Source organism: Eumetopias jubatus, unplaced genomic scaffold (genome assembly GCF_037043125.1).
Source record: "Eumetopias jubatus isolate StellerSeaLion01/CBP00866 unplaced genomic scaffold, mEumJub1_p1.0 scaffold_1, whole genome shotgun sequence".
Classification (NCBI taxonomy): domain Eukaryota; kingdom Metazoa; phylum Chordata; class Mammalia; order Carnivora; family Otariidae; genus Eumetopias; species Eumetopias jubatus.
This window is the reverse complement of record NW_028274807.1, coordinates 66325891-66353474: the sequence shown is the minus strand read 5'-3', so window position 1 is coordinate 66353474 and position 27584 is coordinate 66325891. Positions and strand designations below refer to the sequence as shown.

At 40.5% G+C, this 27584-nt stretch overlaps 1 protein-coding gene across 3 annotated transcripts in view; it reads right to left on the bottom strand.

Moving 5' to 3' along the window:
- Positions 1-27584, bottom strand: part of CD86 (CD86 molecule) — a 65634-nt gene that overhangs the window by 36428 nt on the left and 1622 nt on the right. For 2 of the 3 annotated variants that reach the window (XM_028110661.2, XM_028110663.2), the window contains exon 1: positions 5971-6135. The exons of the other annotated variant lie outside the window; for it this stretch is intronic. In XM_028110661.2, coding sequence (XP_027966462.1) covers positions 5971-5987 — 17 coding nt within the window. In that variant the 5' untranslated portion in view covers positions 5988-6135. Of the gene's footprint in view, positions 1-5970; positions 6136-27584 lie in introns of those variants that run through there. 3 annotated transcript variants of the gene reach the window in all.

Genomic DNA, 27584 nt, shown 5'->3' with positions numbered 1-27584 from the left:
CGGAGCGGGAGACGAACATGAGAGACGATGGACTCTGAGAAACAAACTGAGGGTTCTAGAGGGGAGGGGGTGGGGGGATGGGTTAGCCCGGTGATGGGTATTAAAGAGGGCACGCTCTGCATGGAGTGCTGGGTGTTATACACAAACAATGAATCATGGATCACTACATCAAAAATTAATAATGTAATGTATGGTGACTAACATAACAATAAAAAATTTAAAAAAAGAATTCAAGGTAGAAAAATGGTCCCTGTTTCACAACTTTGTCTAGAATATTAGTGGGGATCAGGGGATCCAGAAAAAGTGCTAAGTTTGCTGGTGTCTTAGGAAAATTGTTCATTGAGACCAGCTCCCATGCAAGCATTGACTGAATTTACTCAGTGACAGTCTTGTTCTACAGGTTGTGGGGGAAATAAGGATGTGCGGGCCTTGCTCCCTCACCCAGTACTAAGAAGAACGATAGGGTGTACACATATAACTACAATTTAAGCTGTAGGATCAGTGTGGAAGGTGGCAATGCATATCTCCTCCTGACACACTTAGGAGCTCTTGCTTCAAGCAAAGCAGGAGATGATGCTACAGCCCCCAAGGAGGGAGGATTAGGTCAGCCTCAGCCCATTGCTCAGGGCCTTCTGTCAGTTCATCCTGTCACTGGACAAGCCAGGCTTGCTGGGCTGGCATTGTGAGTGAGGTCTGGGAGGACCACAAGCTGCCCGGGGCTTTGGCTTGCCTCTGGTTGACATGGCATGAATTACTTCTCAGAGCACCAGAACCCGAAGCTATACTGTTAGAGCAGCTACCATTGCCTTTGAGGTCCTGGGAGGGATAGAATAGGCTTATTTCCTTTTTTATGAAGTTTCTGAACTACAAAATAATAAGGTTGCTGGGAATGGGATGTATTTGAATTTTAACAAGGCTTCTGACAGGGCGTCTCGTGATATGCTTGAGAGCAATGTGGAGAAATGTGGGATTGGTATTAGTACAGTTAATGGCTGAAAAGCAATGCCCTAATATCGTTCATTCATTCAACAAATATTTATGGAGCCAGGCATCCTGCTAGGTGCTTAGACTATAATGACGACCAAAACCAGGAACAGCTCCTTGTCACAGGGCTGCTTATAGTTTGGTGGAGAAGCAAGATAATCACACGAATAAGTGTAAACTTGTAATGATGACAAGTGCTACAAAGGAGAGGTTTGTGGTATTTTGAATGCCTATTATAGGACTAGTCTAAACGGATTTGAAGAATGATGTGATAGATTAAAGATGGACACGTATTCTTTGCTACTCCTCCCATGAAGAGGTGATGTCTAATCTCCTCTCCTTAAATCTGGGCTGGCCTCACAGACTTGTTTGACCAATAGAATGCAGCAGAAAGGATGTTTGGGATTTGAGAGACTAGATCATAAGAAGCCTTACAGCTTCTATTTTTCTTGGAATAGTCTCTTGGGCTCTGAAACATCATGGGAACTACTCTGAGACTACCATGCCAAAGAGGCTATGTGCAGGTGTTTGGGTCAACGGTCCCAGCTGAGTCCTGCCTTTCAGCCATTTCTATCAAGCCACCAGACACAGGAATAAAATCTTCTATCCTCCAGATCAGAGGTCAGCGAATTACAGCCTGCAGACCAAATCTGGCCACCACCTATTTTTACAAATAAAGTTTTGTTGGAATGCAGCTATACCCATTTATTTAATTATTGTTTATGGCTACTTTTCCATTACAGTAGTAGAGATGAGTAGCTATGTTAGGAATGATATGGCCTGAAAAGCTGAAAATATTTTCTATATGGCCTGTTATAGAAAAAAATGCTGACCCTTGCTCTAGGTCAGCACTGTCCAATAGAAATATAATGCAACCACATGTGTAATTTGAAAATTTCGAGGAGCCACATTAAAAAATTAAAAAGAAATACATAAAAATTAATTTTAATGATATATTTTCTTTAATTCAGGGTATCTAAAAATTATAATCTCAACATATAATCAATATAAAATGATTAATGGATATTCTGCATTCTTTTTTCTGTATAAAATCTTGTAGGTATTTTACACTTATAGCACTTAAATGAGCTACATTTTAAGTGATCAGTTGCCACATGTGGCTAGTGCCTACTGAATTGGACAGTGCAGCCCTAGACTAGCCCATTCACTAGATTAATACTAACCACAAAGTGACTTCAGTTGATGCCATGAGGAACAGAAAAATCACTCAAAAGCCTGCCCAAATTTCTGGCCCACAACATTGTAAGGCAGAGTAAATATTCATTGTTTTAAGCTGCTAAGTTTGGGGGCAGTTTATTATGCACTAATAGATAAACAGAGGAGATTGAATAAGTGTTACATAGGTGAAAGGGACTGGCTTGGAAGGATTCTAGGCAAAAGGAACAGCAGGTGAAAAGGCACTGAGGCAAGAGGGAGAATGAGGGAAGGTTGATGTGGCTTAAATGACTAGAGGAGTGGGGAGACAAACCTGCAGAGGTCAGCAGGGGCCAGACCATACTTATCCTAGGGGTCAGCAAAGGATTTTGGTGTTTATTCTGAGTGCAACATGAATTGTTGAAGAAATTAGAGGAGTGACATAATGAGTTTTGCATTTTGAAAAGATGACTTGGCTACTGTGTAGCAAATGGATGGTAGGGAAGCCAGAACAGATGCCAGAAGACCAATCAGTTGGCTACTACAGTCATTTAAATGAAAGAAGATAGCCATTTGGTCTAGGTTGGTAGTAGCAGACATAGAAGTGGATAGGTTCAAGCAATATTTAGGATTATAATCAACAGGATGTGAAGATGAGGATAAGGTATTGATTGATTGATTCATTGATTCATTCATTCATTCAACAACTGAGTGCCAGGAATCACTCTTGTTTAATAGACTAACACAGTGGATGCTACAGGGCTTTTTTACTTTTTCACTTGCACAAATAATGGGAAATTCATTTCCGTAAGTAGAGTAGGATAGCTTAATGGAGTCGGGAATGTCAGATGAGTTTGTGTTTAATGTGATAGAACACTGAGAGTTTGGGATTAATGGTTTGGGAGCAGAAAAACTATGTAATGAAAGTTGAAAGAAAATAAGCCTGTCAGTGCCCTGAGGAAGGAGGTGAGGGCTGGTGTTAGGGTGATCAAGAAAGCCAATATTAAAGTCTCATAGACCTGAGATGAAGAGGCTGAGTCAGCATGTGGAAGTGGGTATGACAAGAAAGAGATGAGCAAGAGTGCCACCTTGATGAAAATGTGAACACTTCCTGGTGTCTGATGGACACAGGAGATGATGATTGGCTATGGATGTATGTCACCCATCTTGAGCTTAACTGAATTCCCCTAGCAGCCGTGTCTCTTTCTAACTCAGGCTGGATCATATGTCTGACTTGGTTTCCAATCTCTTTTTGGAGCAAACCCTCTTGGGCCCCCATCTGTGGAGAGTTTTTCATACTTAACACTGCCTTACTTTGATTAGCTGTCTTTCCCCTCACCCATTTGGGAGCATGGTGTTTCCACACAGATATGAGGGGAGCAGCATCAAAGATGCATAGGTACAAAGAAGAAATGTCTATGTGGACTCATAAGGAGGAGAGGCTGCTTTTATTCATTCCCTGCTATTGTAGGTAACTAAGTATTAAAATCAAGAGGCCATTCCCCTCACTCACCCAAAAGAAGGAGCATAACATGTTGAGAGCATTTAGCTTTTCCAGTCTCCTTATAGCAAGTCTGTGTACAAGACAGATGTCCCGTTCTCCTAGTCATATCTAGAATCAGATCTTTCTGAGTCAAGGAGCATCCCTTTTCCAAAAAGTGCCTATGGGTAAGCATCATGCGAAGTTTACAGGTGAGTCTGTGCACATCTGGTCAAGGGCTCCACCTACCACAAATAAGACCCACAGAACTCACTAAAAGGCATTTATACCAATCCTGGCCCTGTAAGAGGGCCCCTTCCTGTTCTCTCAGAACCAGAATCATGGTCAAAGAGAGAAAGCCAATGTTTCAAGGGCACAATTTGAGGGACGTCCCCTCTCCCCATTCTGTGTACCAACCCTACCCTGGTGCTTGGAATTCCCAAATTACTCATTCCTTGGGTTAAGGCATTTTTGAAAGCCCCTATTAAAATGCAAATGCTAGCTAGAAGGGAGCAATTTTTTTTTTTTAGCCATTAAGTTCAAGTTAATTTATCTAAATAAGAAAAGGAACTCAGAATGGAATCATACTCATAAAAAGAAGGAGAATAGTGAATGGGAACCTTCCTATTCTGATGGGGGAGATGGAAAGTGCTGAAGACACGTTTTTTCTTCTATACATAATCAAAATGGCGTCTATTTCTCAAACCTCACCTTGAGTGTACTCCAATCTATGGTTCAGAAACAAGTCGCTATATTAGGTTAGAGATGAGGATAAAGGTCCAATAAAGGATTGTGTGCTCAGCCTATGACGCTATCCTTCTGTCCTGTCCCTAAATACTCTTATTTGCCTGACCAAGAAAGGCGAATTGGCAACATTTGCTTGGACTCTGGTACCTTCCCACCACCCGCTTTGCTTGTTTCAGACATGTTTCGTTCTTGTTCTATTTCTTCACAGCTTTAGTCTCCCGGTCCAGAGATCCTTAAACTTACCTCCCACCTCTATCCAATTTTTGAAACATGGTATTTGAATCTTGATTTTCTCCTAAAGAATCCGGCTTGGCTTACCTTTTCACCTTTTATGCTCTTTCCTCTCCCACCTTAACCTCAACTCCATAACATCCAATCCTCATCTCCACCAGGAAGAGACATCTGATATCCAGGGATATTAGAGTAACCAAAATATCAAGGTCAAAGACATAGTTATTAAACAGTGAGCACAATCACAAGGAACCATTTCCTTGTCTTCAAAGCACTGTTGCCATATAGTCATTTTAGTGTGACTATCTAATAGTAACGTTTTCCCACTAGGCTGAAAGCTTCAAGAGTACAAGGTCCATGTCTTTTATGCTCCTTGCTAAAAACCCACTACCTGTGACATAGTTAAGCACTCAATAAATATATTTAGAACACACCAATGAGCAAAGATTTATAAAAGCTAATACACAGGATAGTTCATATAAATAGCATTAATGGTACCTGCAACAGCAAACGGATGAAATAATACAGAACTACGAGTTTGTGCACTTAGACTCATTTAAGTCTAGAGCCTTGGTCCCAAGATTGAGGTTGCATGTCAGAGGAATAGACCATCTCCTCAGTTATTACAATTTGAGAGGAGTGGGAAGTTCCCTTGGCCAAAAATTATTTTCACGTGTCTCTCCTTAAATAACTTTTAGTGGAGGCACTATTTTAAGCTTATTTGCAAATGCAAATATGTTCATGGTATACAGAACACGAGAAACCACTGCCTGGGCTCTTTTTTGACCTAAGACTTGCTTTTCAAATGAGCTCTTGGTCTCTGGTGCCAAGAGGAGCCAATATTGTGATAGGACACTTAGATGGGAAGAAGAAATGGAAAAAAGAGAGAAAAAAAAAAAGAGAGAGAGAGAGGAAGAGAAAGGTCAAATAAGAAAACAGAGACCACTGCAGAGGCTGTGGGTTTTGCTCCAGTCCTCTGAACTTCTCACTGGCACAAGGGGCTCAGGCAGGGCCAGGATCCTTGGATAGCTTCTCCTGCAGCAGAGCTACTTGGAGCCCCCAGCACCCTGAGGCCAAGGGCGGCTGCTGGTTGTTTGGTAAGTGGCGCCTTCTGTTTCCTGCCTGTCCTGTCTCTTAGCTCACCAAAGCAGACAAAGGGATCTGGCTGGAAGAGACATGTTTTTGTAATGTCCTGCCTCCACCGTAGCCAGTCTCAGAATCAAGCCTGATGCTCAAAAGTTTTACGCATGTACTCCACAACACTTCTTACCCACTCCCTTCCCAGCCGTCAGCCCCACCTCTGAACATCTGCCCCACACGCAGCTTTATCTAACACCAAGCTCCCCAGGCATACGAGCTTCATAAGAACATACCTGTCACAAGTGCCCATCCACTGCAGCTCCCGGAGACCAGATACATAAGCCCAGGGGCATTCCCGAGGAACGCAGAAGCAAGGTACTAAGAATAAACGAAGAGGAGCCTTTGTGAGCTCCCCATAACCTCCTAACACTCCTTGTAGAGAAAGAAATAATGTCAGGGCTGAAGCTAGAACTCAAATGCAGAAAGGGGAACTGACAAGAAAGAAATAGCACCACAGACAGGGGCTGGTTCCAGATAACTTCTGATGGCAGGTGGGCATTTCCACCGATGAAAATGACTACAAATGCACTGGTGGAGAGTGAGTGAATGTAAAGCCCTGAGGAAACTCCCCAAAGACAGCCCAGCCACAAACATGACAAAGACTGACAGAGATCCAGGAGTGCAACCTTTGAGGCCCAAAGGTAAAGGTTCAGCTCAGTTTAACGAGTGTTTTATTGGGCAGCCATGTACCCCGGACTGTTTCTGGCTTGGCAGAGCTGCAGGAGGCGGTCTGCAACCAGAGAACCCAGAGACTGGGTATTTCTCTTCTCACCCCCCACCCCCAAACCATTCATTTGAGTATACCTCCATGGATCCTGTTAGAAGCCAATTAACATACATGGCCCTTTTTAAAATTATTCTAATCTAATCCTAATTGTCCTAATCTAGAATGTTTCTATTAACCTTGGCTCCTATTCCTGGAAGTGGGTGGTACTCTCGAGCCCGGGAACAAGTCACAGGCAGAAGAGTGAAAGCTATGTGAATGCCAAATGGATTTTTCCAAACCTAGTGCTTCTGCAGGGACAAGCTTCACACATATAATAATCCTGCCCCAAATGTATGGTTTCTTTTTCTAACCCAATCGGGCCCTGAAAAGCCCTCTGTTCAATGGCGGGGCCGGGGGGGGGGCGCATTTATGTGCCTCTGAGCCTGCAGCATTTGCGCTCAGGAGAGAAGCAGCTCCCTCTAAGCATGCCTCCTCCAGTCTCTTGGAGGCTAGCTGTGCCCTGCAGGGCTGGAGAAATTAAAAGTAACAAAGGGAAAGCTGTTTGTTGTCTGGGTTGAGAAGGAGCACCCAAGCAAGGACGTGCAGGGAAAGTAGCATAGCGTGGGTTTGGACCTGGTGCCCAGGGTCAAATCCTGGTTTGACCCCTGGGCCCTGAACAAGTTACTAAACATCTCCCCATCTCAGTCTTCTTGTGCGGGAAAGGTGACCAGCATCCTTGCTGCCTTGCTCTGAAAGACCGATGGGATCTTACATGTAAATCGCCTGGCACAGAGCATGCCATGCAGCTACCTAGTCTTCATTATTACTTTTCTGTCTTCCTTTCAGACTTTCCAGTTCTCATTTTGACCTTTTTTGACCACAAAGATTATCCTTAACCACTGGAAGGGTGATGGTCATTCTTCCCCAAACTGGCCTGTCAACTCCTTCACCTGCCTTCCAGGGCCTCTCAAAGTCATAGGACTCCTGCATGGGTCCTGGCCCCTGACTCACAGGGTCTTCACTTCCTCTCAGCCATTCTGTGTGCATACCTTGGAAACGTCATCCTTTATTTGGATAGGCCCCACCTGGGGTTTTCCTCTGGATTTTACAATCATATATATATTTTTTTATTTGAAAGGGTCCAAGTTTCCTTATTGTAACACATGAAATTACCCATGTATCAGGGCACAGGAGAATTAATCTATAATCCACTCAGTTTTCAAGTTTTCTTCTTTTCCTTGTACTCAGCCATCCAAATATAGACTAAATCAGAAAGTCATGCTGTCAAAATATTTGGAATAGTATTTCCCAAATTTCAGTCATTCTAGCTGAAATCTGTATTATTTTTATACACTTATTTTTCTCTCCACTTACTTTGAGTCAGTTAATTTTAAAAAGGAATCTTTGTATCAATATGAAAAATTTTAAAAACCAGTATCATTTACCATAAATAAAGGGTGAGTAAAAATAACACCTCACACAGGGCTTTGGAATTACAGAGACCTGGGTTCAAACTCTGGCTCCACCAGTTGATACATGTGTGTTCTTGGGGAAGTCACTTAACTTCTCTGAACCTTAGTTTCATCACAGAAGTAATACTAGATATCTCAGAAGCTTATTATGAGGATTTTTTTTTATTATGAGGATTAAATAGGAAGACGTATATATGGTGCCTCACACAGATCCTAACATACAGTAGGTTCTTTTAAAAACAGTTTTATTGTTTTCTCTTTTCCATGTCTTCTCTCATCTCCTCATTTCAGCTCCTGCTTAGAGCAGGGTCCAATGCACTGCAACATCGAATTAATGGGAGATAAGGGGTGAGGCCAGCAGCAGAAATAAAGGATAACATGGTGCCATGGAATTCTCTTACTCTATGACTTCATTAGCATTGCAGGCTTGTCTGAGGGACCTCAGAAGTCATCCCCGTCCCTCACCGTGAAGCAAGGACCCTTTCAATATTATCTCTAGTAGATAGATATCCAGTCTTTGCTTTCTCACTTATGTTGGAAAACTCACTGCCTGATAAGACAGTTATAAGAGAAAGGTCTTCTTTATAATAATCCCACGTCTCCTACCTCTCCCTCCCCAGCCCTATAAGTACCATTCTGTTGTTCCTGTCCTGTTTTCTAAAACTACTGGTATATGTATTTTTAATCCCTTTACACAGAACCGTCCAAATAGTTGAAAGCAGATATAAATTGCCTTAATAGTGTCCTTTCTCGGCTAAATAGTATCAGTGTCCTCAACTGTTCCTCATGTGACGTGGTCTTAAGAACCCTGATCAACTTGGTGATTCTCCCACTGGCACCTGACTCCCTGAATTTATCAATATGCCTCTTTGCAGAGAGGGCTCATGGAATGGAATGGACAGTGATAAGATCACTTTCATTAATGAGTCAGAGATCACTTAAGCCCATAAACAGTTGTATTGGACTGGCTGAACATGATTTTTTTTCAAATGTCATGTCAGATCACCACCTCCTGGTCCCATCTTATTTGTGTGTCAGTGTTCAGTCAATCAGAATTACTCTGAATCCCATATATGCCTTTCATTATATTAGTCATCCCACCAAGCCTTGTGCCACTCAAAAATTTGATAAGGAAGCCTTACCCAAGGGTCATCAGAGCCAAGGATGGATGGGGTTCAGCAGTGATGGTGGTCAACAGTATCAAATGCTGAGATGAGGTTAAGCAAAATGAAGATCAGTTCCTTGTGTTTAGTAAGGAGGAAGTTACCAGTAACCTCAGAAAGCTGCTTTCTGTGTGGGGCTGCTTCCTCCATGTCTCACTCCCAGATGTTCTCATGTCTGAGGAGGCCAAGGCTACAAGAAAAAGCAGCAGGAGTGGAGTGGCCATGGATGGTAGCTGGGTCAGAGTAATAGATACCTTCCTGATGTTCTTGCTCAACTGTGCCCAAGAGATATTCCTCTGGGATCCACGTAGTTAGGATCTACTCTGGGGGCAGGGAAAGGCAGAGCTAAAAACTTGTGGGCATTTGGAAAGATCAAACACTTACCCAAATTTTCCAATTCCAGCCATATATTTGTTTGCTATACATAAGTGGCTTCCTGTGGTCACTGGTCAAGAGGCAATCTAAAAATATTCTAGGTTATGGTGGTTCCAGTATAGAACAAGATGGTTTCCACAAATAATGGTAGCAGCATTATTTATTGAAATGTTAGCATTTGTTTTCTGAGATTTCTTTTTTTCAAGATTTTATTTATTTGAGAGGAAGAGAGAGAGAGAGAGAGAGAATAAGCAGGGGGAGGAACAGAGGGAGAGGGAGAAGCAGGCTCCCTGCTAAGCAAGGAGCCCGACATGGGGCTTGATCCCAGGACCCTGGGATCATGACCTGAGCCGAAGGCAGATGCTTAACAGACTGAGCCACCCAGGTGCCCCTGTTTTCTGAAATTTCCTGACACATAATTTTTTTGCAGGGGAGAAAGCAGAAGAGACCTAAAGTCAAGGCACTTTTGGACTTTGGTGAAAGCCCATGGAAGAGATACAGGTGTCCTAGAGAGGAAGAGAAAAAAAGAGTGCTTTTGAGATGCAAGAGGAAGGAAGGGCAGAGGTGTTTGGGTCCTGTGAGCAGTGGGATCCAAGCACCTCCTTCTCAGTGCTCCCAAGGGGATAAAAGCTTTGGGAGTGATGGCAGTTGGTTCATGGGCCCCAGGTGATAACCTCATTCCCCACTGTGGCCTGGGGGCAGAGAGCTGCCAGACTTCACAGTCTACCATGGTTCAGATGGTAAGGTTGCCAATGGCAACCAAGACAGACTTGGGATTTAAAGCCCTTCCTCCATTTCTAGGCATCAGGTGAGCTTCCTGAATTCTGGCTGGGCTGCAGGAAGGGAGCGGCACCCCTGTATGATCAAGATGGACTCTCTTATCCAACTGGCAGAATGGGTCTTACAGGTGAGATTAGATTGAATTAAAGGAAATATGGAAAGTGATTATCTCTTACATACTTGGATTCATAGGCAGAAATTCAGACCCTACGCATAGTTCCTAAACTGTTTTGAGTTTAGCAGTCATGCAGCTCAGGGTGGTTCTGTTCTTGTTCTTAGCCCTGCTGCACAAACTCTCATAGTACAGGATAGCCAGCCACCACTCCCAGGACCTGACTCTTCCCTTTTAACAAAACTCTTTTGGGTTAACAGACAGGGTTCCCTGATACCTCTTTATGAGAGAGTGTAAAATATTTGCTGTAAATTTTTTCTTTTACTGCTGTTGTAAAATATATTTCTAAAACCCTTCCTCTTGAAAGCCTACACACAGTAACTAATGAGAAAATGAAAAGATAAGCCAGAAAGTGGAAAAAAATATTTGCAAAACACATACCTGATAAAGGACTGTACACAGAACTCTTAAAACTCAAGAAAAAGAACAACTTAGTCTAAAAATGGGCAAAAGATCTGATCATACACCTTACTAAAGAAGATATACAGATGGAAGATAAGCATATTAAAAGATGTTCAGTATAATATGTCATTAGGGAATTGCTAATTAAAACAATAGTGAGCTACAACTACACACCTATGAGAATGGCTAAAAAACAAAAACAAAAACAAAAAAACCCTGACAGTACCAAATGCTGACAGGGATGTGGAACAATGGGAACTCTCATTCATTGCTGGTGGGAATGCAGAATGGTATAGGCACTTTGGAATTCATCGTGGCAGTTTCTTACAACACTTAACATAAGCTTACCATGTTATCTATCAATCATACTCATAGGTATTTACTCAAATGAGTTGAAAACTTATGTCCACACAAAAACCTGTATACGAATATTTATAGCAGCTTTATTCATAATTGCCCCAAACTGGAAGCAACTAAGGTGCCTTTCAGTAATGAATGGGTAGACAAACTGTGGTACATCCATAGAATGGAGTATTATTCAGTGATAAATAGAGATGAGCTATCAAGCCATGAAGAGACATGGACACACTTTAAATGCATATTGTTTAATGAAAGAAGCCAACCTCAAAAGGCTACATACCGTATACTTCCAACTAGATGGCATTCTGGAAAAGGCAAAACCATTGAGACAGTGAAAAATCAGTGGTTGCCAGGGAATGTGAGGAGGGATGAGTAGCGGAGCACAGGGTATTTTTAGGGCAGTAAAATTTTCTGCATGATACTGTAATGGTGAATATGTGTTTTAAATTTGTCAAAGCCCACAGAACTGTAGAACCCAAAGAGGGGCACTTGATTTAAGTATGAGTTTTAATTAACAATATTTGTTCATTAATTGTAACAAATATACCACACTAATGCAAGATCATAATAATAGGGGAAGCTGTGTGCAAGGGGGAGGGTATATGGAATTCTCTGTACTGTCTGCTCAATTTTTCTGTAAATCTAAAACGGTTCTAAAAATAAGGTCTATTAGTTACACACAAACACACATACACACACACTAACCACATGCACTAATTCCTGGTAAAGCAACTAAGTTAATAACGTGATATTTTAGAGGGCTTCTACACTAGTGGGTAAGAAAATTAGCATCAATTTCTCAGTCCACTGTTCACGTCTCCATGTTGCACACTTGTAATCAAATACCATATATAAAACATTGCTGCAAAACATCTCTAGTTTTGTACTTCTGCCCTCTATTTTGACATTTTCTGCATCTTTCTGGTGCAGAATCATATGTTTTTATGTTTTTATATCAGTTCCTTAGGTACGTTAAAAAGTCCCCATTGTTTTCTAAGGGCCAGATCAATAAAAAATAGCTTTCAGTTCCATGTTTCTGGAGGAACATTCTTAGAAAAGTAGTAAGTTTCTTTTTTCTTTGAAGGGGAGATACAGTGTTGGCCTACATTTAAAAGCAATTTTATACAGTTAAGCACTAGAGGTTGAGTCTTCTTCTTTTTAGCCAAAGTTTTGCAGCCTCTGTATTTATGTCCCAGAACAGGGTCACCAAGGTAGGGAGAGACCCTCACTCTTAAAACCTCTAGCACAGGCTCCTCTCTAGTCCTGGGCTGGTGTCCCTAGCTGCCCCGGGGTGTCTTATTTCATTCACTTTCTCGTGATGCAAATTCACACCCATCATTCATGCGTGCTAAGAAAGAAGGAACATGTATTGTTTCTTAATTTAAATTCAATCAACTTCTGAGCACAGAAACTAGGACTCAGTGACACACTTTTGCCTAGATGTCCTCTAAGGAGAATCAGAAAGGCAAGGGACACCAACAGTTATTTACCAGATTCTGTCAAGTGAATGCAAAAGATCCTTGTCTGCACTCCCTCTCAAAACCAAATGGTGGCTTAATAAAAACATATACGAACTTCAGCAACAAGATACATTTATTCCGACTGAAGATTACATTAGCATGTAGTAAAAGGTAGGGTAAGGAAAAATTGTCAAAAGGCAAGTATCAGGATGCGCACATTTTATTTTTTATTTATTTATTATTCTTTAAAGATTTTATTTATTTATCTGACAGAGAGACACAGCGAGAGAGGGAACACAAGCAGGGGGAGTGGGAGAGGGAGAAGCAGGCTTCCCGCCGAGCGGGGAGCACGACGCGGGGCTGGATCCCAGGACCCTGGGACCATGACTTGAGTCGAAGGCAGACGCTTAACGACTGAGCCACCCAGGCGCCCCAGGATGTGCACATTTTAGAAAAAGAAGTACTGTTGTACCCAGGGTGGGCGTGACCTTTAAATGAACTGTTACTTTAGCAGTATGAGCAAGTGGGGAAGATGAAGAATGTGGCGCGACGCAGAACTCAGGCTAAAGACAGCAACCCTGGTGGCAGGTAAGGAGCCAGCCATCCCAAACCCAGGCTCTGAGAAGTGTCGGGGGTTTGGTGGAGACATGGCAGAGTGGGGTAGAGATGTGCAGTGGGGCACCCCGTATTGGGAGTTTCTGGGAAGTGTGGTATCTACAGTGTGGTGGGTGGAGACTCTTCATTGTTTCTCCCTGTGGAACAAGGCCCATCACTGGCGGATAGGCCCAAAGGGCCAATGGGGAACTGACCACAGATCAGGAAACAAGCCAAGCCAGAGAAGGATCACAGCTTGGGGAACTGAGGGACTCACAACTCACCCCCTGGACACAAGAGATCAGAATTATGGTAGCAAGACCACATCCAGAGCACACCTCCCACCGGGCCTGCCTGCTATGTGTACAAACACATCATAAAAGGGACTGGGCAGAGCTTCAAGGTGGTTCCAGGGTGTCCATGGGGACCGGTAATAACTATAGACTCTCGTGACAAACAAATACACATATTTTATGCTTCACCTTTGCTTCTACCCATGTTTGTATCCGAACAGTATTTCCCATTTTGCAATAATACTTTAAAATCCACTGATATAATTGCACCACTTGGAATTTCTACTTTTTAATTTGCCCTCATCCCTTCAATAAATGCTTCACCTTAATTGAGCATAGGCCTTGGGTTGGTCCTAGGATACAAGATGAGCCAAAGCAGAGGGTCTCTGCTCTGCCAGAGCCTGCAGGTGAGTGCAGGAGACCTATACCAATCTAACAATGTCAAGGGACCTGCCACCAAATGATTTTCAACATAAAAACTTCAGTTACATAGGATGTCCTAATGATTAAATAACTTCTTAAGAGCATGTGGTAGATTCTAACTATGTTGTATAGGTCACAGTTAAGAAAAAGGAATAGGCTTCTCTAAGAAATATTGGCTCTTCTTCAGTTCATATTTTAAATGGTCACTGTGTCTGCATGACCATCAGTCATGGATGGCACAGTAAAGACCTAAAGTGATACTAAAGTGATACTTCTAATTTAATAATTCTATATTCTAGCTATCTAGTAATGTTTACAATACAATCATAGAATCTCAGAACTTCCAAGAGTTTACACAAAAGATGGCCTATTAGTTAACCAATAACAAAACGATGTAAAATCTTTCCAAAACAGAGGAAACACATACAGCAGCAAGTTTAAAAAAATTGATACCAATAAACTACCAACATCAGTGATGGTGGAATTCAACAAAGTAAACATATGATTCCAAATGTATTATCCTTTCAATCTTTAGTGTTACCTGGGAACATGAAACCCAAATTCAGAAGATTGTGATCTCTGAATTTAAGGTGGCCCATTTGCTTACACATTCTGAGAAACCGTCACTTCTTTCACACAGCATCTGACATTTACCATTTCCTTTAAACCTTAGTTAGAAAAAATAAAATGAGGTAATATTCTAAATGTAAAAGTGGCTCGAAGAATCCGGTCCATATGCTTTTTCCTATTTGTGCAAAGGAGGGAATATAATACATAACAAAACTAACACATTTTAACAAATGGCAGCATATTTCAAATTTAGGGAAGCATCATCTGTGAAAGCACCTTTTTATGCAAAATATTTATATAAGAGCATAAATAAAATGTGCTCTGCAAAGTAAAATGAAATACATTGGGGCAAATAGAACACAGCCAATATGACTAAGCTTGTAAAAACAAAACAAAACAAAACCAAAAACCACTGGATTTTTTAAAGCTTCCATTTCACAAGGGTTGAGGGAGGAGGCATTGCACACTCAAAGGCTCACTTCCCTGTGGCATCTCCATAACCAAAAGCAATGCACATAAGACTTCTGGGAACCCTTAAAATATGCATTTATCAACCTGGATTTGCAATTTTCAAGTTGATGGTGCAGAACCATTGAGATGTAATTTTGCAGCTCCCTTCACGTGCTTTTGTCTGGAAGATTCTGAAGGTCCACCACCACACAGACACATTGCTACTTGGAAAATTTTTCCAGTAAAACAAGATGTCACTCTTCCTACTCTTTCAGCCATGTGAGTAAAGGACAGCTTCTTTTGACAAGTGCCTTAAATAGCTTTCCTCAAATCCGGTTTAAGACGGAAAATAATCTCAAATAAGCCTTGTACTGGTTGGCTACAGTTTTAATGTGAGGAGTTGGAATTCTTAAGAAGGACAGCATTTGTAAACCAATCTTTGGGATTCACGTATTGGAGACAAAATATTGTATTTGTCACCATACTTGAGTTGCATTTTCACTGTGCATGGCCTATTTGCATACAAACAAAAGAGATTATTTTTACAAGAGGTTTTCTGTGTTTTTGTTTTGGTCCTTTGGGATGACTGTGGTAAATAAGGGAGCAAGCCTTTTTCATACTTTGGATTTCACACATTGTGTTTATGTCATCCTCCACTTTCTCTTCCTCACCACCCACTTCCAATTCTTTGGTGGCCAGTTTTGGGGTCTCTGTCACCTCTTGTCTGGACGATTGCAATAACCTCCTGGCTGTTTCCCTTTCACTATCCTTTACCCCATCATTACCCTTCACCAAAAGCAACCTGATTATGAAACTTTCTTGCTTTGAAGACTTGCTCCCTTTTCTCTCATGGGCTAGTGGCCATAATTCTTAGGAAGACACACAAAGCTCCTCACAGCCTGAATCCAACTTGTCTCTTCTGCTTTTATCGGTCAACCCACATAACTTACCTTCTAGTCACACTTGAACTGTTTCACTGTCCTGACCTTTCAGGACTTTCTGCGTTCTTTGCCTTTGCACGAGCTATTCCTTCTGCCTGGGATGCCTCTCTTGCCTTTTCTGTATGCAAAACTCCCCTGTTCCTTTGAGATCCAGAGCACGCCACAGTTCACAGGTGGAACCTTCCCTGCTTTTTCACCATATCTGTATCTTCCTCCCTCCCAAATCACATACTTTATTCTTTCATTTTAACAGTTCCCTCCTCGTGTTAAAATTTCACTGCTCATATGGATGTCCTGTCCTGACTTCCACAAGGGCAGGGAACATGTTTAATTTCTTCTGCATTCCTGATACTTAGTGCAGGTCCAGTAAACATTATTAAAGTTAATCTCTGTTAACCGATCACTTATAAGCTAACTATTCTGCTGAGTACTTTAAGTGCATTACTTCATTTAATCTATACAATAAACGTACAAAGTTTTACAGATAGGGAAGCTGAGTTTCAGAGAAGTTAGGCCATTTGCCTAGGAACACACAGCTGGTGATCTCAAGGTTTCAGCAAGATATAAATTGAATCTGTTTTCATTTCTAGCTGATAATGCTATATGACTATGATTAGAATGTCAGTGTACTTTTTTGGTGTGGTTTGGCTCTTTTTATGTAAGTCTCTCCACTCTACCTTTTACTAATTTTGCAACCTTGAGTAAGTTACTAAACCTCAATTTCCTCATTTTTTTTCAATGGGGAAAGTAATACCTAATTTGTATGGTTATCGTAAAGATTCAGGGACAACACCTATATAAGGTTCCCAGCCCCCACTGCTGCTCATCACAGCAATCACCGATTCCTTCCTGCTCTCAGCCATGTACTTCATATTCCTCCATTCACTCACTTAATCCTTACCCTCTGAAAATTAGAAACTATTAAACCTTCTAACAGATGAAGAAACAGGCTTTAGAGAAGCAAGTAACCTGCCCGAAGTTCCTTTAGTCCAAGGAAATGTTTTTCCTCGGGTCCCCCAGAACTAAGTAGGACCCTCAGATCAATACCTAAGTGGTGTATAAAGGGATCACCCTGCCCGTATGTGTGAGAAATCACAGCTAGAGGCATTACAGAGATTGAGTCTGCATTTGTTTTCTAACTTTTTTTTTCCCCCCCGGGCAACCATGAACACTTAACAAGCCAGAGAATTCTCTTGAAAACAGAATCTTGGGTGAGCCACTGCATGGACATATTAACTATTCTGCTCCCTGCTGTCTAAATTCTCCATGTCCCTCAAATTTCCAACTCTCCACTGAGCCCTCAATCAAGTTCCCCTCTCTCTGCCAATCCACTTCCTTCCAACCCCCAAGCAAAGATCTTGGGACCACTTCCAGCCCAGTCAGAAGGGAAGAGGTAATGCTCTCTGCCTTAGGATCTGGTGCCCTGGGGGAAGTGTCTTGCTGGGTTCACATTCTCAAAACCCCTAGCTTCTGTAACTCCCAGCTCTCACCTGTCTTATTCCATTTGGTTATTCCTTCCCACCTGTGGATGCCTCACTGTCTAGGCTTTTAGACTCAAGGGCCAGCAGAGTCCTGGCAGGTAATGAAAATCAATGAGCAAAGTAGGCCACATAGAAGGAGAACTTATACCCCACTGGAAGTTGAACAGCCTCTTCCAGATTCACCAGTTGTTACCATACGGGAATGTGGGCCCAGCGTTGCCGGGTATTCTGATTTATGTGAATTCTCCAGATTTTTTAAGTATTGGTAACTAATTATAATTTAAGGGTTTTTTTTAATTTTAATTAATTTATTTTTATTTTTAAAATTAATTTATTACTATATTCAATTAGCCAACATATAGTACCTCGTTAGTTTTTGATGTAGTGTTCAACGATTCATTAGTTGTGTGTAACACCCAGTGCTCCTCACCACACGCGCCCTCCCTAATACCCATCACCCAGTTACTCCATCCCCCAACCCACCTCCCTTCTGTAACCCTCTGTTTGGTTCCCAGAGTCCAGAGTCTCTCATGGTTTGTCTCCCTCTCTGATTTCTTCCCATTCAGTCTTCCCTCCCTTCCCCTGTGGTCCTCCGCGCTATTGCTTATGTTCCACAGATGAGTGAAACCAGATGGTAATTGTCTTTCCCTGCTTGACTTATTTCATGTAGCATAATTCCGTCCAGTTCCATCCATGTTGATGCAAATGGCGGGTATTCATCTTTTCTGATGGCTGAATAATAATTTTTAAAGATTACAATATATGTGTGTACTATTTTTGGCCTACCAACCTTTGGTTTTCAACCTCTGCCCTAGGACCATTGCTCCCTAATTCTTAGCTTTATCACTTGGTTGCCAGAGCTTGTTTCGGACCCTGACACCACACAGCTCTCTCTTTCCACCCACAGATCTGTCTTGCTGCTAAGAGTAATCTCATCCTCTCCTGATCTCCCATAATATATGCTCTCATAATGCTTGTTCAGAGCTTTGGTCTAGAATTAGACTGGGGTCTGGAATCCTGGCTCTGTATCCGCTATGTGACCTGGACAAGTTATTTAACATCTCTAAGATTTAGTTTTCACTTATGGAAAATGGGGGATAATAATATTATTTACCTCCTGGAGTTGTAAGGATTAAATGAAATAATATATGATGTGATATAGTATGCCATAATGCCTTCCATGTGGTAAGAAATGTTAGCTATGGTGAGACCTTCTCTCTTAGTAGCTGCCAAGTAGGATCTTTATCTGATTCGTCTTCATTTTCTCAACATTAAATAAAACTTTATGGAGTAAGTGAATAAGCTAATAGTCTTAGCTCCCTTTTTTCTAGTCCTGATTCGCTGCAGCCTGGAATGCGATATATTCTTAAACCACCCCATCCACAGTGATCTCACTCTCCTCTGAACCTCTGTTACACTAACAGAGGTCAGAGGTCAAAACTGGTGGCCTGAGCCAAACCTGCCCCTCTAGACATTGAGGCATTACATAAAAATCAGGAGATTTCACCTGTAAGTCCACCTTCCTAACTTCTCTCAAAAAATAAGATTAGGTTGTACTGGACCACACTCCTGCACAAAAGACAAGAGTGGTGACCAGAAGCTTTGCTCAACATGGGGCTCATCTGCTTGTGTAATGAAGTTTCCACCATTCATGCGCCATGAGGGTATAATAAACTTTAGGCCTGCATCACACTCCTGTCATCTGAGGGTCTCTGTAGGCATTCTATGTTTGCCACTCCTGACTTAGAGACTGTACCTCACCACTAGATTGCTTTTTAACTTGATTTCATCCTGCTTAGCAGAGTGACATAAATTCACTATAGATTTAGCAATTTCAAAGAAAAAAAACCTGTTTCTGTAATCCCACCAATCTAGGGGTAACAACTATGACTATTTTGACATACTTGCTTGCTATGTTGTTTCTATGCATTATTTTCCTTATAATTCCACAGGCTTATGATTCCTTCTGTCATTAAAAAGTCATCAACACACACACAAACACACATACATATCATCAACTTCATTTTAATTTACTTAACTATTCACCTCCTATGAAAAATTTAGGTTGATTCTTACTTTTCATTATATTAAATAATGCTATAATAAACATTTTTGTACACAAATCTTTTCCATGTCTCTTATTATTTATCTGTATTCTTAAAGGTGAAATTATTACAGAAGAGGAATAAGCATTTTTATGATAAGCAAAAGTGGTAGTTTATACATCTTCTAGAATTAGAAGTACAAATTTGAATATGTTACCCATGATGACTAATAAGCGAACAAGTCTATAAAATCAGAGCAGACATTAGCAGATGGAACATATCTGAAGTCCAGAAGGCTAAAACAGGGCTCTCATAGCTGCATGAAGACATACATAATTACCAACTACAGGACAGGATTTTATTTTAATATTTTTGACATCCTACCTTACATAAAATACATTTTACGTGGCTTTGTTGTTTGGCTTTCACCTTCTTCACCTGCATTGAGCCTGCCCTTCTCTTATCTATCATTAGAGGTTTACTATAGTGACTTCTGGGTTTTAAGTAAGACTCCATTTGCTAGAACGGAATCAGAAAAGGTGGAGCTAAAGAAATTTAGGACAATTTAAAATACAGAAAACAATAGATTTAAAGAAAAGAATGTGAAGACTGAAATATTTTATTTCCATGAGATTTCACATCCACTATAAATTTCTATAAGCCTCATGGCATTGGTAAGTACTCATTCCCACATTTTACAGATGAAGGCACTGAAGTTCAGGGGGCAAGGTAGCTTCCCCAAGGTGACACTGCTGGTAAACAGAGAACTACTCATTAACTACTTACTATTTGACACCAGCCGGACTGACTCAAAACTCGGGCACTTAGCCAAGGCGTACTGCCTACGGACAAATGGAAAGCAGCTATGTGGAACCTCACACACTTCACTGTTACTTTTTAAAAATCATCATATTTGATATATTTACCTTGAGAAATCATGTTACTCACTTTGGCATATTTCTAATATGTAGCCAAGGGCCTGGAACAAAGATGCTGAATGAACTGAAAAATTATTAGGAATAGAGAAACAGGCAGTTGGCCAGAAGAGGTGTTTTTAAGCATTTTTAAGCTTCTGATTGTTGGCAAATTGCTTTCCAGGAAGGTTAGTCATTCATAATCCCACAATCAATAGTATATGAAAACACCATTCTTCTTGTACACTCATTATCATTGTTATTATTACGAGAGAGAGAGAAAGAGAGTGAACAGGGGAGGGGCAGAGGAAGAGAGAATCCTAAGCAGGGTGTGGAGCCCGACACAGGGCTTGCTCTTATGACCCTGAGATCGTCTTGAGCCGATGTCAATTAAGTGACTGAGCCACCCAGGTACCCCCTCATTAGCATTATTATCTCCACCCCAACAAAACATAAATTGTTAATTTGATAAATAAAAATATTTCATTGGTGTTTGCATTAGCATTTCTTTAATATTTAGTGAAGATGAACATTTTGGGTTTCTTTAGATTACTTTTTTAAATTAAGTTTTTAATTTTAATTCAAGTATTGTTAATATACAGTGTTATATTAGTTGCAGGTGTACAACATAGTGATTCAACAATTCTATACATTACTCAGTGCTTATAAGTGTACTCTATTCTCCATCACCTGTTTCACCCATCTCCCCCTCCCAACTCCCCTCTGGTAACCATCAGCTTGTTCTCTGAATTAAGAATCCGTTTCTTGATTTGTCTCTCTCTCTCTCTTTTTTCCCTTTGCTTGTTTGTTTTGTTCCTTAAATTCCACATATGAGTGACATCACATGGAATTTATCTTTCTCTGACTTATTTCACTCGGCATAATACTCTCTAGCTCCATCCATGTTGTTGCAAATGGCAAGATTTAATTCTTTTTTATGGCTGAGTAATAATCCATTGAACACATATCTTCTTTATCCACATCTTCTTTACCTATTCATCTATCAATGGACACTTGGGCTGCTTCCATAACTGGCTATTGCAAATAATGCTGCAATAAACAGGGGTGCGTGTATCCCTTTGAATTAGCGTTTTTATATTTTGGAGGTAAATACCCAGTAGTGCGATTACTGGATCATAGGGAGGTTCCATTTTTAACTTTTTGAGGAACTTCCATACTGTTTTCTACAGTGGCCGTACTAGTTTGCATTCCTACCAAACAGTGCACAAGCGTTCCTTTTTCTCCACATTTTTGCTAACACTTGTTTCTTGTGTTTTTGACTGTAGCCATCTGACAGGTGTGAGGTGATATCTCACTGTAGTTTTGATTTGCATTTCCCTGATAAAGAGTGACGTTGAGCATCTTTTCATGTGTCTGTTGGTCATTTTTTACATCTTTTGAGAAATGTCTGTTCATGTCTTCTGCCCTTTTTTTAATTGGATTATTTGTTTTTTGGGTGTTGAGTTGTATCTTTAAATTGCTTTTTAAATGTTTTATTTTGAATTAATTAAGTTGCCAATAAAGTTGAAAAAAAAGTATAAGGAGGTCTTGTGTACCCTTCACCCACTTCCCCCCAATGGTAATGTCTTGTATAAACTGCGGTACAACAGTTAAAAACCAGGAAATGGACACTGGTATAATCCACAGAGTTTATTTAGATTTCACCAGTTTTATGTTTTATGTAGTTCTATGCAATTTTATCACATGTGCAAATTCATGTAACAATTGTCATTCATGTTATAAGGAAATATTTCATTACCACCAGGCTCCCCTGTGCTAACCCTTTGTAGCTGCATACAGTCCTTTCTCTAGCACCCATGGCTAAACCACCGATCTGCTTTCTTGTCTTTATGATTTTGTTATTTCAAGAATGACATATAAGTGGAATCATATGATATGTAACATTTTGGGATTGGCATTTTCACTTTGCATAATTCTCTGGAGATTCATCCAAGTTTTTGTGTATATCGGTAGTTCTTTCCTTTTATTGCTGAGTAGTGTTCCATGGTACATACGTACCACAGTTCATTTAACCATTCACTCAATGATGGATATTTTTCCCCCCAGTTTTTGACTATTATGAATAAGTCTGGTATGAATATTCATATCTTGGTTTTTTGTGAACATAGGCTTTTTATTTCTCTGGGATAAATGCCCAAGACTGTAACTGCTGGGTCATATGGTAAGTGTATGTTTAGTTTTGTAAGAAATTGTCCAACTGTTTTCCAGAGTGGCTGTACAATTTAACACTCCCAACAGCAAAATATGAATGATCCAGTTTCTCTGCATTCTGCAAGCATTTGATGTTACCATTATTTTTTTTTAGCCATTCTACTAGATGTGTAGTGATACCTCACTGTGGGTTTAATTTTCATTCTCATAATGGCTAATGATGTTAAACATCTTTTCATGTGCTTATTTGTCATCTGAATATCCTCTTTGAGAAAATGTCGTGTATATCTTTTGCCCATTTTCGAATTGGATTGTTTACTGTTTAATCTGATAAATGAAAATATCTCATCGGAGGGGCACCTGGGTGGCTCTGTCGGTTAAGCGACTGCCTTCAGCTCAGGTCATGATCCTGGAGTCCCGGGATCGAGTCCCATATTGAACTCCCTGCTTGGTGGGGAGTCTGCTTCTCCCTCTGACCCTCCCCCCTCTCATGCTCTCTCTCTCTAACAAATATATAAAATAGAATCTTTTTAAAAAAAAGAAAATATCTCATTGGAGCTTGAATTGGCATTTCTTTAATACCTAGCAAAAGGGATCATTTTTTGTCATTTATATTTAATTTTTAAAATAGCTTAGTTATTAACTGCATTGGATTGCTTTATGATTTTATTTTTTTATTTTTTTAAATTATGTTAGTCACCATACAGTACATCATTAGTTTTTGATGTAGTGGTCTATGCTTTTCTCATTTTATAATTGTTGGTCTGTCTTCCTAATTACACTATAAAGATTACATGTTGGCTATTTTTTTTCTTCTTCTGTATTTTACCCGGTTCCTTAAAACAATCAGGTTCTTGATAAAGATTTATTGTTTTCTTGGTTGAAAATAGTTGCAACATGAGGGTGATGATCTGGGTTTATCTTTTGGGTAGTTATTTTTTCGGATCTTATCCCATGGTTAGTTTCTGGCTGATACTAATTCGTTTACTTAACTATCAATTACTTTTTATTTTTATTTTATTAGATCTTTTAGTACAGTCAAATTGGATTAATTTGATCCCCTATGATATAGAACTGTGACATTTGGATTGTCTGGCCGATATCCCTGAGACTATAGAAAGCAAATTTTAGACTCATTTTGACTTCAGAACTTTCTAAAAAAAAAAATGCTTTGATACTTCTTTATTCAAATGCTACTATATTTTTCTGTTTAAATGATGAGTGAGCCCCAAAATTCCACTTGTGTTTGTTTTCTTCTTTACATCGCCAGTTTCACCGCAGTCTTCATCTCTGAGAAGGCTCAAATAACAACTTTCTTATGGCTTTACAAAATAGAATGGAATCTGTGTCAGTACTAAAAATCTAATTCGTAAAATGATAGCTGCAAAAATCCTTTTCTTCCCGAAAGCCTTCTCAAACCAGTTTGGTGGGAAAAAGTATCTGCATTTTTAGCAATTAAAGTAGAGGAAGGAAAACTCCAGGTCTGGCTGACTGGACTCTTGGTTGTTTCCACGTGGCTGTTATGGATAGCAGGAGTGAGTTTGGTCCAGAGAGGAGGTCTCCTTTCATCACCAAATGTTTGCAGGAGTGGTCCCTGTGCTGTCTCTGTATTGTCAGCTCTCGATGATGATTTACTCCCTCTACTCGACTGGGAGATCTCTGCAAAGGTCACCAAAGGCCTCTGGACTGACATTTTCAGTCATTCTCCTACTTCACCTTTCTACAGAATTTGACACTGTGGCTACCCTCTGCTTTGTGAAATACTTTCCTTCTCTTAGCTTAGGTGACATGATCCTTTATCTTCCCTCCCTCCCCTATACACTTATGCCCAGTTTCCTTTCTCTGGCTGTATGCACTCTTCTCACCAAGGTATTATTATGCACACTCACCAACTGTATTAGTTCACTAGGGTCATAGCAACAAAGTACCACAAGCTGTGGCTTAAAAAACCCAAGTTTATTGTCTCACAGTTCTGGAAGCAAGAATTCCTAGATGAATGTGTCGGCAGCGCCGGTTCCTTCTGACGGCTGTGAGGGGTGGATCTGTTCGAGGCCTCTCTCCTGAGCTTGAGAATGGCCTTGTTCTCCGGGTGTCCTCACATTGTCTTCTCTCTATGCAGGTTTCTCTGTCTAAATTTTCCCTTCTTTATCAGCACACCTATCATCGGGAATTAGGGCCCACCCTCATGACCTCATCTTGACCTGATTATCACTGTAAAGACCCTATCTATCTCCAAATAGGGTCACATTCTGAGGTACTGGGGTTAAGACTTCAACGTATCAGTTTTGAGGGGACACCATTCATTCATTAACATTTAGTCCTTAGACACATTTTTTCTGTTGTAACTCATTTATTCAATGTAGAAGTTTGGTAAATACAGTTTGCCTTTCCCTAGGGATGTCCTATTTTTTTTTTTTTAAGAATTTATTTATTTATTTTGACAGAGAGAGACAGCGAGAGAGGGAACACAAGCAGGGAGAGTGGGAGAGGGAGAGAGGGAGAAGCAGGCTTCCCGCCGAGCAGGGAGCCTGATGCGGGGCTCGATCCCAGGACCCCGGGACCATGACCTGAGCCGTAGGCAGACGCTTAACGACTGAGCCGCCCAGGCGCCCTGGGACGTCCTATTCTTGCTTGCATCTATCTCCTCCCTTGGTTTCTATGACATCGCTTTTCTCGTACTTTGCTCCAGTCTCTTTAGTCCCTCTGTGATGTCTTTTGTGGACTCTTCATCCTCATCTCCCTCCTTAAATGTCAAGGTTTTCCAGCTCCCATTCTTGGCTTCTTCTCACTCCATCATCCTCTCCCTGGTGAGCTCACCCACAGTGAGAATTTCAGCCTTCAGCTGTACTTATGCTGAATACGATTAACATCTATTTCAACCTATACCTCTTTTTTGAGCTTTGCACCTGTATATTCACTTGTCTACTTGGGCATCATCATGCAGCTGCTCACAGCAAGATGAACTTCCCTTCGGTTCTCTCTTTCCCCTGGCTCAGACCCAATCCACTTCCTATATCCCCCGTTTTATGAAGGATGCCACTGTGTACTTAGATCTCTCCTTCCAAGCTCCACATCTGTCAGAAACCAAATCCTGTCAATTCTTATCATATCTTTGCTTGTTTATTATTCTTCAAACTTAGGCTCTAACTTTGAGATAATCACGGCTGGATACCTGGGCTCTGGGTTTCCTTGTTCTGGCCCCTCCTAGTTTCTACTTCATCCTCTGTTATTACTATCTGTCAGGTATCTTCTCACAGCTATACTTGGAAACCACCCCCACCCACCATCCGTCTATTTAATCACCCAGATCTTGGGTCTTTAAACCCCATGAAACCCACAACTGGAGGTCTGTAAAAGCCTCTGCAGATCTCTGTCCCATCTCTTCTCTCCCGCATTATCTCTGCTCCAGGCTTCATCCCTGCAACCAAAATGACCCTCTGCTTTCTTAGCTTTACCCTCAGTTCTGGTATTTGTCTTCTCATTGTAATCAGAGTCATTCCCTGGAAGTGGCTGGCCTTGTCCTTGGGCTCTGTCTGTTTCAAGTCAGCTTCAATGGGAGCCAAGCCTGTCTTAAGAGGCCCAGAGGGTACTGCACCTTCCTGATTTCTAGTTCTAGCATTGCCATCAAGTAATTGTGTAATCTTGGATGAATCACTTCCCCTCTAGTTCTTAAATCCTAATAGTAATAGTAATAAAAACAACTAATAATAAATCCTGAGTACTTATCGGAGCAAGGTTCTAAGCACTTTACATGGGTTATCTCTCACAACCACTTATGACTTATCACAATTATCCCCATTGTACAGAGAAGAAACTGAAGATCACAATTTCTAAGCAACTTGTCCAAGGTCACACAGCCAGAAAGTAGGAGAGCCTAGGATTCAAGTCCCAACACTCTGGTTCCAAAGCATGGCCACTTAACCATTGCCCTGTTCTTCCTTCCAATATGCAGCTCACTCCAGAGCCATGCCATCACATCTGTAAACTACGGAAGTAAGCACTCCGGTCTTTCCACATAGAACATTCTGTGAAAACCAGCCTATTAGGATCTAGGGAGTATATTTTGAAGAGGAGTCAAGTGAGAAAAAAGTGAAACACAAAAGGCCAAAACCCTAAAAATGGCATTCCACAAATTATGAGTGATCACGTAGTACTGGACAGCTGTCTGCTTTTCTGAGAGAAGCCAAGAATTGATTTATTTTTTAATTATCTAGCTTTATTTTTCTGCCTGCAGATGTGACCCAAGTTCAAAAGCACAGAGTAGAAAATAGAAATCATCTGTATTTCTGGTTAACATTGTGTATATACAGGTATCATGCATAAAAGTAGTAGCACTGTACAGTCTGCTTTTTTTTTTTCTTTAGCTAAACACATTAAAAATTGTTCTACGGTAGAATTTTTAATGACTCGTGGTATCCCATTACGGATGTTCCATAATTAACCAATTACCTATTTTAAGACATTTAAGTTGTTTCTAAGATTTTCACTATTAGGAACAATGTCAATAAAAATATTTGTGTCACTAAAATTTTACAAATATATATGATTATGTCTTTATAATAATTTCTAAAATTTGAACTTCTTGGTTAAAGAACATATACATTTTAAGGGCTTTTGATTTGTATCACCAAATTTTTATCCAGAAAGATATTACCACCAGCAGGTATAAGGGTATAGATGTTCCTCCCTCCTTAGAAACATGTAGGCTTCTTGCTTGCATGCTAGTTACTTTTAAAAAAGAAACCTGCCATTCTGATAAAGAAAAATAACATTTCACTGTTTTAATTAGCATTTCTTTTATTTCTGATGAGATTTCATATTATTTCCTGGTCATTTGTATTTTAAAATTTTCTGTTCATTATCAATTTTCAAGCACTGTGAAACAGCAAATCTTAACAAGAACAATATAGACAGTGGCCTGTGGTTCTATAGATGTCTGCAGGCAGAGTTAGCATAATTAAATGGTATCACTGCTATAGTTTCACAAAAAGGATAAATTCTGAATTTTTTTATACATGTGTAATATTTCAAAATTCTACTGCAAGGAAAAAGACTCTCCTTGGAAATTAAATTC